This window comes from Rhinichthys klamathensis, unplaced genomic scaffold, assembly GCF_029890125.1.
Source record: "Rhinichthys klamathensis goyatoka isolate OS25496 unplaced genomic scaffold, OSU_Roscu_1.1 h1tg000388l_1, whole genome shotgun sequence".
Taxonomy (NCBI): Eukaryota; Metazoa; Chordata; class Actinopteri; order Cypriniformes; family Leuciscidae; genus Rhinichthys; species Rhinichthys klamathensis.
Genome location: NW_026606892.1, coordinates 24,557 through 41,719, shown reverse-complemented (window position 1 = coordinate 41,719; position 17,163 = coordinate 24,557). Strand labels below are relative to the sequence as shown.

Sequence of the window (17,163 nt, the reverse complement as noted above, 5' to 3'; positions counted from 1 at the left end):
GCACTCAATTGGATTGACCTACAACTAATCAGACGTATGTTGAATCCCGTAGGAAGGACGGCAAAAACATCTTTCCGATCGACAAATGCCTTGATCGCGGTTCTCTGTTCCTCTTTTAAAATCAATGCACTGTCGTTATCTTCTATAACAGACGCGGAAGGGGTGGAACGGTACACAGAAGTCACGGTTCGGTTCATGCCTCAGTTTGGGGGGCTGGATTAAAGGAAAATTAATTTCTTAAGCCTTGTATTTTTTAAATAAGTTGTATTAATAAAGTAAAGGCATAGAACCAGTTTATTTGTAGTGCATTGACAATAGTTTTATATAGTTTGTTTATTAATTCAATTAATAAAAAGACAAAAAGACCTTGATATGTTTGGTAATTGTACCTGAATGAATTTAAAATGAATTTGCTATATTTCAGAGCAATATTTGTTTTCCTTAATTTTAATTAACACTAACTTTAGGCTATTCTCATCTGAATTATAAATAATTTATTTCTGTATAAAATAATACTACCATTAAAAAACACATTTGATTTTCTTTTTTAATCAATGTATGTGTAACTTAAAAATAAACAGATTTAGTGCTCTGTTTGAGGACAAGAAATGAAAACCAATGCAATATGATGAATGTCCAAAAGATGGCACCGACAGGTTGGATAAATACGGTAGATAAGATAACATCTGTCATGACTCATGAATGTTTTTCTGGTCAAACGGAAAATATATATAGTTCTGATTTTTTTCCCCTCCCGTTTATCTACAGCTCAGATCTAGAATTCTGAAGTGAAATAAAGTATCGATGTAATTTTTTTATGAATTAACCAGAGCAAGAGAGGGAGCCAGAGAGAGAGCACACGCGCAAGTGAGTAACCTAATATTGAAGCTTGTTGGTTTAATTAATTGTAACTGACTCCGAAGTTTTCCCAAACTTGCGATCTTGATTGGCGGGTCCTCTAAAGCCCCGTTCACACTACACGTGACCAAGCGACGCGATACCATTCATTTCAATGGTGAGCGGGCGACTTCCGGCGACACGCGCGACAGCGACCGTTGGCGACTAGATGGGGCGTGTCTGGCGACGCGACAAAGTTGAGAAATTTTTAACTTTATACAAATGAAGAGTGATTTTCGCGAGCCACAAACAATAGGAGTGGAGCGCACGTGATCCTTCTCCTCAGCCCCTGGGCCTGCAGTGATGGATGAAAAATTGATCCTTGCGGTTAGCAATTTTCCAGTTTTATTTGATATGTAGTGGGAACGCCCACTAGCCAGCGACTGGCGACTTGCAGCGACAAAGTCGCGTGTAGTGTGAACGGGGCTTTAGGCAGCCATTCCCAAACTGTGGTCCGCGGACCACTAGTGGTCTGTGAGGGTACTGCAGGTGGTCCGTGGACAGGCAAAATAAAATATAAAATAATATTTTTTTACCTTCATTTTACCAGGAAATTCCCATAAAAAAATAAAAAGTAAAAAGAATATGTAGGCCTCTATTGATATAAAATTTAATTGTGTTATTACTAAAATAGGCTAGTGGCGTTTGGCCGTGACGTTCAAGTTTAGTGCCGTTAGAACCACAACATGGATCGGTGGATAGCAACAGGTTCTCTGAAGAGAAAAGAGGCAGAGGCAAATATGTTCTCATTATCACATCACACACATAGCCTTTATAGCCAGTTTATATGAAACAAAATGTTTATAAATGGAATGAATAAGGCCTGTTCTTATTTTAATTTCCAGTTAGTTTCTTGATCTCGCGTTTCTGAAATGTTTTGCGGAGGTGCGGATTAATTCAGGTAGGACTGTGTGTAGACATATTTTATTATGTGTATTATGAAGTGGTCCGTGAAAATTCTTGATTACAAATAGTGGTCCACACACACAAAAAATGTGAAAACCCCTGCTCTAAGGCTCCGTTCACACCGCATGTCTTAATGCTCAATTCTGATTTTGTGCTCAGATCCGATTTTTGGTTTGGCTTTTCACATTACATTGTAAAATGTGGCCTATATCGGATTCCAGTGTGAACTGTTTGCATGTTTCAAACTAACCCGCATGCGCAAAAGAACAATAACAATACCCGCGTTTCCACTGCCGGGCCAGGGCTAACAGCGAGCCGAGCCAGTGGCCTCGGGCCTCGGGCCTCGGGCCTCAAGTCAAGTCAAGTCATCTTCATTTATATAGCGCTTTTAACAATGGATTGTTTCAAAGCAGCTTTACAGAGATAAACATATAATTTAAGGTAACAGATTGTTTTGGCGTTATAGCGGTTCTTGAATAATGTTACTTCCAGCTAAAGTTAACTTTGATTGATTCACCTCCGTCGAAGTGATCAGACTTTAAACGCGAACCTGTGATTAACGCTGACGGCGTTCACATGCTCATTCAGAATTCTATAGTTATGTGCTTTTTAAAATATGTGCGCAGGTTTGTAATTCATACAACCCAGCCTAAACAAACTACTTTTCTTGCCTATAAATTTTTATACAGAATTTTGTTTTATCTCAAGCACCGGGCTTGCGTTTCCACTGCCGGGCCAGTAGCCCCGCAGCGCTACCCTAAACCCCGCCCCTAACACGCCTTTCAACAACCCAACCCATTTCAGCGGGTATTATGAATTTATTTATTTTTTTAAGTTAGGAAGATAGCATGTATAATAACTCACCGGCCGTGGCTGCAGCCTGCAATAGTGTCCAGATTGTCTCGCGAGTCGCCACTAACAGAGGGACGGTGACCCAGCACACCGTCCGTCAAGTCGAACCATGGAATTTGGAAAGTTCCTTCTCTGAGCTCCGCTTTGTCCATTGTGCGTTTGAATCGCCTTGTACAATACTGCGCCCGCAACTTTTTTTTTTTTCTGAACTTGAAGCGTTGCTCGCTGAATGCTTAGCTTAGAAAGTTCAGCATCGATGTATTTTATAACGTCTTCGTTTCTTCACACGCCGTCAAATTGACGTTGTACCCTTTCTTCTGCCCAAATGCTCAGAAGAGCTTTGGTATCTTCGACAGACCAGTACAGGCGATTCACCATTTCGAGCAGCGATTATTTTGCGCGATATAAAAAAGTGAAATGTGCATCTTGCTTCAGATCATAACGTTCCATAACACCGATAAACTCCGCCTTTTACCTTGACCACGCCTCTAGCCCGAGCTGGCCCGCTTTGGCCCAAGGTATTCGACGGGCCAGAAATCCAGAGCCAGGTTACCAGTGCACTGGATCAGATCGTAGATAGACTGTGTACATTTTTTAATGATGAGCCCGATCTTATGAAAGTGCGTATCTATACCAGGAATTAAATTTAATGTGCCATTTATACGCCTTGATTTGTTTTTGCGTTTATATGATACGCATTTTTCGCATGCATACGCACTTTATTGCGTGTATACGCACGCACTCCACACCCCTAATCCTAACCAAGGGATTTACAGTGTGTTAAAAAAGTTATAACTATAGTAGTGTAACTCACCGGCGCATAATTGTGACAAATGTCGATGTAGATTGACGTAAAAGTCGCATCAAATGCACCTTGGTTGTTCACACTGCGGACGCATTGAAAAGAATCAGATCTGGGTCTAATTCAGGACCACATATAGCCTGGGTTTCCCAATGCTGCCTTTGCGCAGCGGGATTTTATTCACGCTGCTCAATGAGACGTGGTCTGACGTTAGCCAGGCTAGACCACATATGTACCGTATGTGGTCTAAATCTGATTTGAAAAAATCAGATCTGGGCAAGATTTGAGTGTTCACACTATCTCTGAAGAAGTCTGACCTGGTCACTTGACCCCAAAAAAATTTGGGTCACTTTTGCCTGCAGTGTGAACGGGGCCTAACGGTAGGGATCCACTTTTGCGATAAGACTGTCGCATGGTGTCGCGACGCCTCCCCACATTTGTACTTTGATGGGCATTCCTCAAGTTTATCAAGTTTTTTGTAGTAGGACGTCTAGGACAAATGGGACCCGCGAGAGACTTCCCCCGTCTCCATGTGCTCTACTTCTATTGGATAGATGCGTCACGTTCAACGGATTCATTTTGAATAAAGATGGGCATCGGCCAGCTTTTCGACGCGCAGCATTTTTCCAAATGAAGCGCCGCTTTCCCGGAATGCTTTGCGGGCGCGTTAAAGTCGCGTGACGTCACCCATAGGAATAGAGCGCGGCGCAACAGAACTACTGTAGAAGTATGATTCAACTTTTGCCGCTGCGCTCTGTGACGATTACCAGCGCGGCGAATAGAAACGGGACATCCAAACAAGCACGGAAATCAAAATGGATGAACGGCTAGTACTGTGTGTGTCGGAATTTCCTGAGCTGTACGGTACAAGTTTGAGGTCGTATAGGGACATCGTCAGAAAAGAGGAACAACAATCAAAATAACTAACGTTATACGTCAGTATAATATAGATCTCCCGCTTAAAGTTTTTGAAAACTCCGCCTACTTTGCTCTGGCATAGCGCAGCGCAAATCACGTTGTATCTGAAGAGCAACGCTGAACCCAGCGGCCAGCGCCGCGCATTCCGCGTCCTGTGTGAAAGGCCCATAAGGCGGGGCTACAGATTATGTGTCCCTAAAGAACCCGCGTATCTAACAGTAGTTCCGCATTACATTAATTAATTTGCACGCGAGTTTTAATTATTTTATACCATGTATTCTCCGTGTAAATTCATGCACCGAACCGTGACGCCCGTACCGTTTTGGTTCAATACGAATACATGATGTACCGTTCCACCCCTAGAATCTACACATCTCAATTCTCCAGCGGCAGCCACCTTTGTTGTAAACGAATTCAACCCAAGCGCTCTTTGGTGACGTGGATTACGTTTCTGGTGATCATCTGTCCGTCATCGTATAAAGCCCGCCCTGACAATTTGATTGGTCCGAACAGCTCTGGTTCAAGCATAGTTGCTCCACAACGGATCAAGTCCAGACCGAACTTCCCGACCTCAAATGTTGTGGGCGGGGCTAAGTTCGGCTGGCATCCAGGCTACGATACAGATATTTTTAAGCATAAAACTAGCTCATTATGTACATAATGAATTTTGAGTGTTACTTTGTTATTCTCTGGGATATTTAATTTTCAATGTAATATAAGGTCTGTAATTCAACAAAAAGGGATAATGAAGTCTTTAATTGAGTCTTTGCACTTAGAGTAACAAGCTTTCTACATTTACACTTTAATGCTGTTTTTGAGGGGAAGCACACACATAAACACACTCATACTCACAAAAATCCTGTCAATCAATACAGGTAAATTAGCATTGTTAAAGTCTGCTGCTTTGATCCCTCTCTGACTAATCTCCAGGGACAACAGCAATTGCTGTCTTGCTGAACCACTCAGCTGTGTGAACAAACTAACTAATCAGCGAACATGTTTGTGTGCATGTGTGTTTTTATCGTTATGCAGGGAACATAACAGAAAATTAATTCACACAGGCTTGTGGTTTGATGCGGTTTTGGGCTAATAATGTATTTTTATAGCTGTATTTGTTTAGTAAATGCAGTCATTATAAACGGCTTGAGATGCTAAGTTTCAAATATGTGACTCTTGGGTTAAAGATTCTCAATGTTAGATGTGTAGCCCACCTAGCATGTGAATTACTACACTTCACTACTTCAGCCAGTACACTTTTTCTTTAGTCAAATTTAAACAGAAGGTGTGTGGGAGTAGTGCCACACAGAACATTTTTACAGGTATTAGTGTTGTGATGGCAGAGTGCCACGTCTTTGCCCTCTGTCTATGTGTACGCTACGCTGGTCGTTTGTATACAGCCACAGTGAGATCACTTCATTTCTACACTTCTCAGTGTTGACAGATTAATCAAGTTTGAACACCAAACAATATTTTGCTAACATTAAATTAGGATAGAAGTTTGACTTTGAAAAATTAACACTTTAATTATATTCACTTGAACGACTGCAGGTCTTGGGATGCTTGTATAAAGGATTTATTATTTCATGTTTATGAGTAGAGCAATATTGTATACAATATTGTTTTGTTTTTTAATGGCTCTTTTAATTCCTTAATTAATTCACCACTTAATAATGAGGAGGATACTGATATCATCATTTATCATAATTTTTTATAAATATTTTATATTTTTATTTATTTAATTTATCACTTCATTTAAATTTTATTTAATTAATGCCTCTCTTATGTGTGGTTTCAGGCAGCTCTGGTGGGATCTGTGAGAAGAATAAACAGTACTCTGATGGGAAGAAGAAGTCTCTGAACACCGGCATCATCACAGTGCAAAACTACGCTTCACATGTTCCCCCTAAAGTCTCCCACATCACCTTCGCTCATGAGGTCGGACATAACTTCGGCTCTCCGGTGAGTCCTTCTCACTACATGTGCAGCATCCTAGATCGCTAAGCAGTAGACTACACACCTTTATGAACAAATTAATCTTATCCTCTGATGCTTTAAGAATTTAGCACAGATTACAGTACTGCCTTTGAGGCCTTTAAACTGTCAGATTGATCTAGCCAGACTTTTAAAATATCCTGACCTAGTTTTTGCTCAGTCCTCTGTAACTTGTTTCAGTTTAAAAGCAATTGCCAAGAACTGGCCCATGGCCCACTGAAAAATAGTGTTGGATTTACACAGTCTAGTTTTGTATTATAGCTGCAGGTCAATTAAGATGTTTCTTGCTTACCAAATACATATATTTCAGCTGCGAGGAGAATATTTTTAGAATAATGATATTTAGTTTTTCTCACACTCAACTTGAGAAAAACGTTTTCTCACGTTGAGAAACAGAGAATGTGTTTCTCAGAAAGTTCAGAGAATGTGTTTTTTACAGAGAATGTGAGGGATGTATACCACCAATGTGCAGTATCTACCTGAATGAAGCAATAGAAAACTATCCCTGCTGGGAACATTTTTAAACCAACCTAAGCTGGTTTTTACTATAGCTGATCTCCCTGTCTGGTCAGACAGCCTAGCTAAACATCAGCATGGCCAGCCTTAGAACCCAATCAGACCAGCTGAAGACTAGATTGGCCAGGCTCCTTAAACCAGCTTAGGACCAGCAAACCAGCTTTATGCTGATTTAAGCGGGTTTTCAGCATGATTAGGATGCCAACCTGTGTACATGGGGAATATTACAATGCCAAAATTGGAGAATTTGACGTTCTAATGATGAAAGAATTACAAGCATACTCTTTTCAAGGAGCACCCTGAGAATTTTTAATGACCACAGAGAACAAAGACCTTATTTCAGCATATTTTTTTTACAGTATTGTGTCCTATCCCTATCCCCATCATGTTGCAATAGACCTGGACAGATTGCGGGGTGAGCACCCCCTGCTGGCCGTAGTAACACTTCCAAAAGCAACCTTAGTATTTCTTGTTCATTCTGGTAATGACCAGGTTTCCAATTCCAACCCTTCTTAGCTTCAGTGGTTAACCAGGCAAGCACTGCAGGGATAGTGAATATTTTAAGTGTGTTTGTATGCTTGTTGCTGATTTATACTTCCCTTTCTTTCTCTGTCTTCCAGCATGACTCAGGAAGTGATTGCACTCCAGGAGAAGCTAAAGCTCAGGACCAGAAAGAAAGAGGCAACTACATCATGTATGCCAGAGCCACATCAGGAGACAAGTTCAACAACAACAAGTTCTCCATCTGCAGCATTCGCAACATCAGCCAGGTGCTGGATAAGAAGAGATTCACCTGCTTTGTTGGTGAGATTTTATCCTCCAACAAGAAAATGGCACATGATAGTGTTTAAGGCTCAGGGCTGGTAACCAGGAGCGATTCATGAGATATTACGGCGATGGACTCAAATGAGGCACTTAACCTGAGATTGCTCCAGGAGGATCGTCACTGTAATGAGCTCATGGTCCCTTTCTGTAGCAACGTTGCATCAAAGTCGCAAAAAAACTAATTCCACCAGACCTAATCATGCGGCAATGATAAAACAATACAGACTTTTCATTTTCCTGTCTCCCTTTCTCATTTTCTTACTGTCTGTTCTTTTCCAGAATCTGGACAGCCCATCTGTGGTAATGGAATGGTTGAGGCTAATGAACAGTGTGACTGTGGCTATAGTGATCAATGCAAGGACACGTGCTGTTATGATGCCAATGAGAAAGATGAGCTGAAGTGTAGACTGAAGCCAAAAGCTCTATGCAGGTGCGTGAGAACCTTAACAGTTTTCTCTAACCAGTGTTGTTGTTCTTATTTTAAACTAAAACTATTACAAATTGTTTTTTGTTTATTGAAATAAAGCTGAAATAATATAAATATTCGATGAAAGGATTTAAATTTTAAACTGAAATGAACAAGTTTAAGTACTAAAATTACTAAAACTCTAACTGAAATAAGAAAAAATAAAGCTAAATATAACAAATGACAAAACTAAAATTAAAATGAAACCTGAAAAAAAATACAAGCTAATTCATAATATTAATACATACTATAATAGTATATAAATGATACTAAAATAACACTGGCTTTAACATCATAACATATGTCCATTATAGTCTTATATCCGTTTTTGCTTAACAGAAGTTCTATACACGGTAGTTTATCTGAAATGTCTTTTTTGCAATACCTTAAGGTTGCATTACCTATACCGTATCATTAGCAGTAATTTGTAATTAAGTTAACACATTTTTCATTAAGTGCAATAAAGTATTAGTCATTTTTCAAAACTTTTCTCTTGCAGTCCCAGTCAGGGTCCATGCTGCACAAAGGAGTGCACCTTTAAGAGCAAAGATGTGAATTGTAGGGAAGAATCTGAGTGTGCTCTTAAGGGCATGTGCAATGGAAACACCGCCCAATGCCCCACCTCAACTCCTAAAGAAAACTTGACATCCTGCCACTCAAATACCCAAGTCTGCATTAATGGGGTAGGTGCTGCATCATGACCTGTGTGTTCGTTTTGCACAGTGCCTATTGAATGTTTTCACCCCCTTGGACTTTAATATTTTCTTGGTATTAAAGAATATTTTTATGATAGAATAGAATAGAATGAGGCATTTATATAGCGCTTTCATATGTACTACTGTACACCCAAAGCGCTTTACAATCATATCAGGGGATCTCTCCTCAACCACCACCAGTGTGAAGCATCCACTTGGATGATGCGACGGCAGCCACAGTACAATGGCGCCAGTGCGCTCACCACACACCAGCTATAGGTGGAGAGGAGAGAGAGTGATAGAGCCAATTCAGTGGATGGGGATTATTAGGAGGCCATGATTGGCAAGGGCCAATGAGTGGAATGTGGCCAGGACACCGGGGTTACACCCCTAGTCTTTACGAGAAATGCCATGGGATTTTTAATGACCACCGAGAGTCAGGACCTCGGTTTAACGTCTCATCCGAAGGACGGAAGGATGTTAGCACAAATGAAATCCTGTGTTTTAGTGCTAATACACATGAAACCTTCCAAACATTTAATATTACTTACAGTCTCTATATGTGTGCATTTGTGTGTGTAATATGTGTCTTTGTTTTGAGGACATTTTGTCAGAATTTCTTCCTCTTTTAGGGTTGCTCTGGCTCTATCTGTCAGAGGCATCATCTAGAAGTTTGCACTTGTGTCACTGAGGAGGGGAAAGACGAGACAGAGCTGTGTCATGTGTGCTGTATGGAGAAGGGTGAGAAATGCATGCCATCACTGACAGCTTTCTAAAAAATGCAGTCCAGACCCCAGCAATCATTAATTAACATTAAAGTAATTGCACATATTCTCTCTTTTTGTCTTTGTAGGTCAGCCCAACACTTGCAGCAGCACTAGCTCAGAGAGATGGGCTAAGTTCTTTGATAAAAAAGTCATCACGTTACAGCCTGGCTCTCCTTGTAATGACTTCAGAGGCTACTGTGATGTCTTTATGAGGTGCAGGCTGGTGGATGCTGATGGCCCTCTGGCAAGGCTTAAGAAGGCCATCTTTAACCCTGAGCTTTACACGAGCATTGCACAGTGGATAGTGGCAAGTGTCTCAAATATGTAATCCCTAAATAATGGTTCCCTGCATTTGTGGGTTTAATCGCTATAAACGGCATAAGAAGTGATATTTCGCAGACCAGTATTATTTGTCTCTTTCAGTGTTAATCTCATGTTGAATATTTGTGTTTCAGGAGCACTGGTGGGCGGTTCTCTTAATGGGCATTGCTCTCATCATGCTGATGGCTGGATTTATCAAGATCTGCAGTGTGCACACACCTAGCAGCAACCCTAAATTGCCCCCACCCAAACCACTGCCAGGTAATATACCCTAAATGACCCCTTTCTAAATCACTGCCATATACCCCAAATTACCTCAGACTTTCCCCTACTAAACCACAACCAGGAATATGTCCCAGATGGCCACAAACTACAGCCATTCACCAATTCCCATTTCATGCACATCAGTGGATGGAGTGGTGATCTGTGTATAAGAGGGTTATAACTCAAAATCTGTATGTGTGGTCAACCAGATAAAATACAGGACTGTGCATGAAAGGGTCAAAACATCTTTCACAGATTGTTTCACTCTTTTAAAATGCCCCTATTAGGCTTTTTCCGATATTACTTTTCATGTAGTATGTAATTTAGCTGTTTGTGAATGTAAAAGGTTTGCAAAGTTTCAAAGATCAAAGTGCGGGATAAATGGAGTTATTGTCTCCCAAAAGAAAGAACCGATTCTGAACGGCCTGAAAAGAGTCGTCAGTAATTCCAGTGTTTCTTCCTTCTTGATCTCATGTAGGTTTGTAACAAATTTGCATAATTCCAGCCTATGGTCTTTGGCTGCTTGCGAATAACGTCTACTTTGACCCACCGTCACTGTAATGCAAATCCACTTGTCATGCACTTCCAAAGGATGAGGACTCGTATTGAAACGGTAGAACCGACGCTATCGTAACTGTTTATATCACTGTGTATACAAGTGCTGAGGAAGCTGAAATTCAAATATGGTAATGGTCGTTTAGTTTCCAACACGCACTGTAAGCGGTAGGTCAATCATAACAGTCTGGGCAATCTGAGAAGAGTAGGTATTCAGAAAGGCGGGTTTAGAGAGATAGAGTACTTTATCAAACCGTTCGACATTGTGAGAAAATAAGTGATGCTGCAATGTATACTATGAGAAAATTAAAGTGTTTTTTGACCTTGGATGCATGTCAACCTATTGTAGGCGACCTCCAAAATAAAATTAGGAGCCTTTAAAATAACATAAATAGCGGCACTTAAAAAAAAGCTTATCTATATACTACTGTACACCTAAATGTTGACATAATTCACTTTTAGCAGATACATGCATTTAAAATTCAGTCTTTCTCTTCCAAGAAAAAGAGATCAGAACAGATTTTTCTCCAATTAAATGCTCTCTACAATGAGAATGTCCCTCCCCTTATACCACCTGCAACCAACTTTTCAGTTAATAGCAGTTAGCAATAGTTAATAGTGTCTCACCAGAAGTGCTTAAAATGACCTCTCTCTGATCCTCTACCAAGTACTTCAGCTGAACGCATAGCCTTTCAAAGTATTTCATAATGTGCGCGAACAGGCGCTCAACACAAGTATACTAGAAAGTTTCATCCTTGTCCAGTGTCTGCGCTATTTCTTCCATTCTTCCAGACGTTATGACCAATAAAAATGTCTTTGTACTTTCTTAATCAAGCCTTCGTCAACACTGCCATCTGTTGTCATTGTCGTCTTCAGTAGTTTGTTGTTTCGTCTCAACCGTTTCTTTACTGCTGTAAAACAATGCAAAAACTTGTAAAAAAACAAGGCACATAGCCACATACTATGCTGATGTTGAAATGTACGTCATGTGCACTGTATGTATGCATAAAACACTAAGTACACTTTGAGCTTTAATCCAGACTACAACCTTAAAAGATCACACAAACAAACAAAACTCCCACGTCCAATCTTTAATAGAAAAACTACTCAAATGAACCATTTAAAGTACAGAATTATTGCAGAAGACTTGTGTTTAAAGATCAGTATAAAAAGACAAATAACTCCAAATATTTGTAGTCTACCCCAGTCAGAAAAACACATTTAAGGTTTATTATAGTGGTGGACTATATAGTGGTAGAAGCCACATTCGGCCAGGTCATATCACCAGTGTTTAAGAATTCCAAAATCCCAGCTTAACCCCTGCACGTAGAGTGATTAATCATACCTTTGTGTGTTATTCTCTAGGCACACTGAGGAGAAATAGACCCAACCAGCAAGCTGCACAGACCCAACCACAGCGCCAGCCACAGCGCCAACGCAACCAGAGAGAGAACTACCAGATGGGCCAGATGCGCCACTGAATCGCCCTCCTCATTGCCTTGGTTCTTCCTAGTGCCTACAGTGGGAAACACTTCACTCCAAAGAGTAACCTGAATCAATCAATGAGCCCCAACAACAAACTAAGAAACTGGGAAAAATAAAATGGACTTCAAAGTTAAAAGAAACTTAAGAAAACAACCGTTTTAAAGAGTAAGAAACCACCGCTCTGGGAGCCAGCAAAGCTTTCGTTGCGTAGCTCAGAGAAAAAAATCAGAAACTAGTGATGAGCAAGAGGACAGAATCAATGATTTTTGTTCTCTTTTTTCTGCTTTTCCTTTTCTTTCTCACGTTATTAAAACCATTGTTCTCTCCACTAAAGTTTCCCCCCTTTTTGCCTTTTTATCTTTTTTTATCATCATTTTTTGGAATTGCCACCCTCCTGTGGAGATGAGCATGATGGGAAGTCACAGATTTTTCTGCCAATCATTGCTGGCTGAGAGAGACTCCTAAAGACACTCCTTTTCCAATGTGTAATTAAGATGTTTTTAAAATGCAAGCAAAGGACTAAAAAGCTTATATTTCTGAAGCTTTCTCATTTTTTTCCTGCGTGCAATTGTACAGAAATCACAAAATACATTGGTTTTTTTTTTTTTTTTTTAGTCGTGTCATTTTCATTCTTTTGGATAGTTATAATTAAGGATGTTTTAATAGACACTCAGGATATAATAGGAAATAACAGCACAGAGAGTTTCTATTGGTGGAAGGCCTTTTACCAGATTCACTTTGCTGAAAGCGACGTATGCATTTGTGCAAAGCACTTTCACCTGGTTGAGTTTCTTTTTTTCCTCCAGCTGATAACCACTAAAGAACTGCAGATCTTCCTTCCATGTTTGCGAGGGAGTTAATGAGAGGGAGGATGGTTAAAAAGATTGTAATTGTCCTGATCTGTGAGAGTCACTGTTATTTTATGTTCATCCAGTAACACAATGATCCTTCTGAGACCCAGTGAATGATATTGTTCACAGAAGACAGACTTAAAAATAAAAGCACAACATCGGGAAAGGTTTTTTTTCTTCTTTTTAATATACATACAATACAAGGTTTTTGTTTTGCAATAAGATGTAGGAAACAGGAAAGTATGGACAGTTGCACAAATGAGTGAATCTAAGTGGTGTGCATTAGTGAAAGAATGAGATCGAGATGATAGAAGCAAGCTGTGGAGCCTTTAGAGTGTTTTTACACACCAATCAATATGTATACAAAGAAACTTTTAGCAATTTTCAGTCATTACCTCTATTATAGCCGAATAAGAAAAGATCCAGACTTGCAGCCTATATAATCAATACATATGCCTTGTGTTGCCTATATAGGGTATCTAAACCAGCCCATGCTAATTATTTTCAACAATAACCCACTTTTTTTTCTTCTTTTTTTTTATTCCTTCCATTCTCTGTAATTGTGCTTTTGATTTTCTTTTGTGTGTGACTCGTTTGCAAAGGCGGAGGGTTAGAAATAATTCATGAATTACAAATGTCTTTTTCAAAGTTTCTTTCTTCTTTTTTGTATTTCAACAGACCAGGAATATTTTATCTTCTGTTTGTTTGCTGAATGGGATCCTATTAGTGTGACTGAGAGTCCAATGTTTCTAAAGTCTGTCTTTTCAAATAACCTTGCTACCTTTAAGGGCATGCATTTAAAATATGGATGATTTGCTTGTTTCTTGAAGATAAAACTTCCTGGCTATCAGTCCTCCTTTAGATCTAAATCATCATCTCATTTCTGTATGTCTCTTTAAATGTTGATGGGAAAGGGGTTTTTAGTGAGCTTGACTTAACTGCTCTGACTGTAATTGGCTTCAAAGTAATAAATAATTTCTGTGATATCCTGTGGTAAAGGGGTTTGGTTGAATTTGTAAGGGGATTTGACTTAGAATTTTTTTATTTTTAAATAATTTTTTGCTTGTCTTGCTTTAAGTTTATAGGTAATGTGCACTGATATGTAAGCATGGTGTGTGGACAGAATATGAAAAACAAGATGGAGAAAATGTCTAATACTACTGTTTGATTTTAATGTCCGCTGTGTTTTATACAGTTTCTTTTCTTTCTTTCTTTTTTTTTTTTTTGTTGCTTTACTTGTAGGTTTTTTTTCTCTTCTCTTTGCGCTCACTTTTGAAAATTTTTACTAAGTACTTTGCAAAAAGTATTGTGCGACATGTAATTTTTGAAGTACTTGAAATGCATTAATAAAATAGCCTTGATCAAAAGCTTCTTATCTGGTAATATATATCCATGTGGTGAAGTAAATAGTATTAATTGCCTGTATGTTCTGCGAATCTACACTAGTTCTAGTTTTTTTTAAATCGGGTTGTTGCATATAAAAATATATTTCAAAAGAACAGCTGATGGAGTCTTCAACAAGCATCATCCATTCATGTTAAATTTGATCAGTCCAATCGTCACACTTTTTATCATAAACTGAAAGTTTTGTTGTCAGCTCCCACTCTCATGCTCTCAACTCACACAATACCATAAAATGAAAAATAAATCACTTGCTCTCAAGTTGTTGCAGTTTACAAAAGATGTATATCCAGTCTACTTTTTACTTAATCCAAGGATGGACTGGCTAGAAATTGTATTCCAAATGAAAATAAAATTAAATCGAGTTAAAAAAAAAACTAATATGGCGAAATATTTCAGGATGTGTGATAACTAGAAGAAAGCGTCTATATTGTTGTGCCAAATGACTTGAAAGTGGTCCAGTCACACATCTTCCCAATGTTAGGTCAGGATTTGAACCGAGGTAACTTTTCACTTTAAATAAACAGCTGTAGTGTGGTCATGTTTCATCTCGCACCAAAATAAACGATGCACCTGATGTTACCTTCCTATTTTACTCGTGTTATGAGGGGATTTTATGAACAATTCAGACGACTGAAAATGCATTGAACACATGTACACCACATACGTCAACACTTTTTTACAGGCTGTTCTACATTGAAGTTATCTACACCACACAAATGCACAGATGATGATTGCCTGAAGGTTGAATCAGATCTCACAACGAATTTAGTTGCTGCAGAAATTAATGGCCTTCAGATATCCTTAAAAGAATTCCTGACTTTTATAAATTATATGAAGTGGGAAAATGTTCACTCTGGTTTGGGGAGACTGATACGAGTCAGTCACTCATCCTAATGGAGGTAAAATAATGACATAAAGAATCGCAGGCCGGGTAAGATTTGTGAAAGAGTACATAAGATTGCAAACGTAAAATAACTTTGCATGCGCAAGGGAAGATTTGTAAAGGTGTAAATCGCCCTTCTTCAAGTGTAAGAAAAAAAAAATTGCAGCATTTAACTGTTATTCGTAAGTGTAAATGTAATTCATGTATTTTGAAGCTGCAGCTTCATGCTAACGCAAAATAAATAAGATCTGTATTCTTCAGACTTTCATTTTTCCGCGCTTACACTTTTGGCACGGTGTTTGCGCACAAATGCAGCCAAAAGCATCGCAGGCCTGTGAACAGCAATCTGCAAGCGAAAACAACAGAGGCAGGAACTGCAAAACAGATGAATTGCGTAAAATTACACAAAGTTTGATTTTACGCAATTCATCTGTTTTGCAAAAACTTTCTTCAGTTAAACAAAGACAAAACTGAAGTCAATGCGTTTGGAAACAAAGATGAAGTTCCCGAAATAACCTGATCTGTACAGTTGCGTCTCTCTTTTTTACCTGCGCTTCCAGTTTTGGCACGATTCTCTCTGAGTTTTGCAAGCGCAAAGAGGAGGGCGGGTCCACCTTCATCATGTAGCCAATCAAATGAACTTCTCGCTGACGCTTGATTTACTCTGATCTGATTGGTTCAATAAACACGCCAGTCGCCAGAACACATCTTTATCTTTATTTGGCTCAGAAATGTTTTCATTGCCGAAATGGTAGGCTACTTTTAATGCACACATGTTAAATAAATAAACGAACAAATATATAGGCAAGGCAAGTTTATTTATATAGCACATTTCGTACACAATGGTAATTTAAAGTGCTTTACATAGAAGAAATTAAAATAATCAAAACAAATAAGAATAATTAAAACAGTTTAGAATAAAAAATAAAGTACAGTAAAAACAGTCGGACGAACAGTGGCACAGTGCTCATTCAGTAAATGCATAGCTAAACTGATGATTATGAGTCTGGATTTGAATGTGACTACTGTAGGAGCACATCTGATCTCCTCTGGAAGCTGGTTCCAGCTGCGGCTGGCATAATAGCTAAAAGCAGACTCTCCATGCTAAGAGTGAATCCTTGGTATTTCTTTCTGATGTGATCCTAATGATCTGAGTGATCTGTTAGGTTTATATTCAGTGAGCATATCTGCAGTATATTGAGGTCCTAACCCATTGAATGATTTATATAGGCCTACCAATAATAATACTTTAAAATCAATCCTAAATGTAACTGGGAGCCAGTGTAAAGACCTAAGGACTGGTGTGATATGTTCACATTTTCTGGTTCTGCTCAGAATCCTAGCAGCAGCGTTCTGTATGAGCTGCAACTGTCTTATGGTCTTTTTAGGAAGGCCAGTGAGGAGTCCATTACAATAATCCACCCTGCTGGTGATAAAAGCATGCACAAGTTTCTCTAAGTCTTGACTGTAAACAAAGCATCTAATTCTTGCAATATTTTTCAGATGATAGTATGCTGATTTAGTTATTGCTTTGACATGACTACTGAAACTAAGGTCTGACTAGAGACACACCAAGATTCCTGACTTGATTTTTAGTTGTTAGACCCCTAGTGTCAAGGTATGCATTCACCTTGAGAACTTCATATTTGTTTCCAAACGCAATGACTTCAGTTTTGTCTTTGTTTAACTGACGAAAGTTTTGGCACATCCAACTGTTTACTTCATCAATGCATTGGCACAGGGAGTCAATGGGGCTGTAGTCAT

At 39.1% G+C, this 17,163-nt stretch overlaps 1 protein-coding gene across 2 annotated transcripts in view; it reads left to right on the top strand.

The window, feature by feature from the left end:
• Nucleotides 1-13,430, top strand: part of adam10a (ADAM metallopeptidase domain 10a) — a 96,130-nt gene extending 82,700 nt beyond the window's left edge. For both annotated transcript variants that reach the window (XM_056234119.1, XM_056234118.1), the window contains exons 9-16: nt 6,171-6,334; nt 7,504-7,687; nt 7,988-8,138; nt 8,674-8,857; nt 9,502-9,610; nt 9,723-9,943; nt 10,092-10,218; nt 12,142-13,430. In XM_056234119.1, the coding sequence (XP_056090094.1) occupies nt 6,171-6,334; nt 7,504-7,687; nt 7,988-8,138; nt 8,674-8,857; nt 9,502-9,610; nt 9,723-9,943; nt 10,092-10,218; nt 12,142-12,257 (1,256 nt within the window). In that variant the 3' untranslated portion in view covers nt 12,258-13,430. The remainder of the gene's footprint in view (nt 1-6,170; nt 6,335-7,503; nt 7,688-7,987; nt 8,139-8,673; nt 8,858-9,501; nt 9,611-9,722; nt 9,944-10,091; nt 10,219-12,141) is intronic.
• Nucleotides 13,431-17,163: the final 3,733 nt, after the last annotated feature.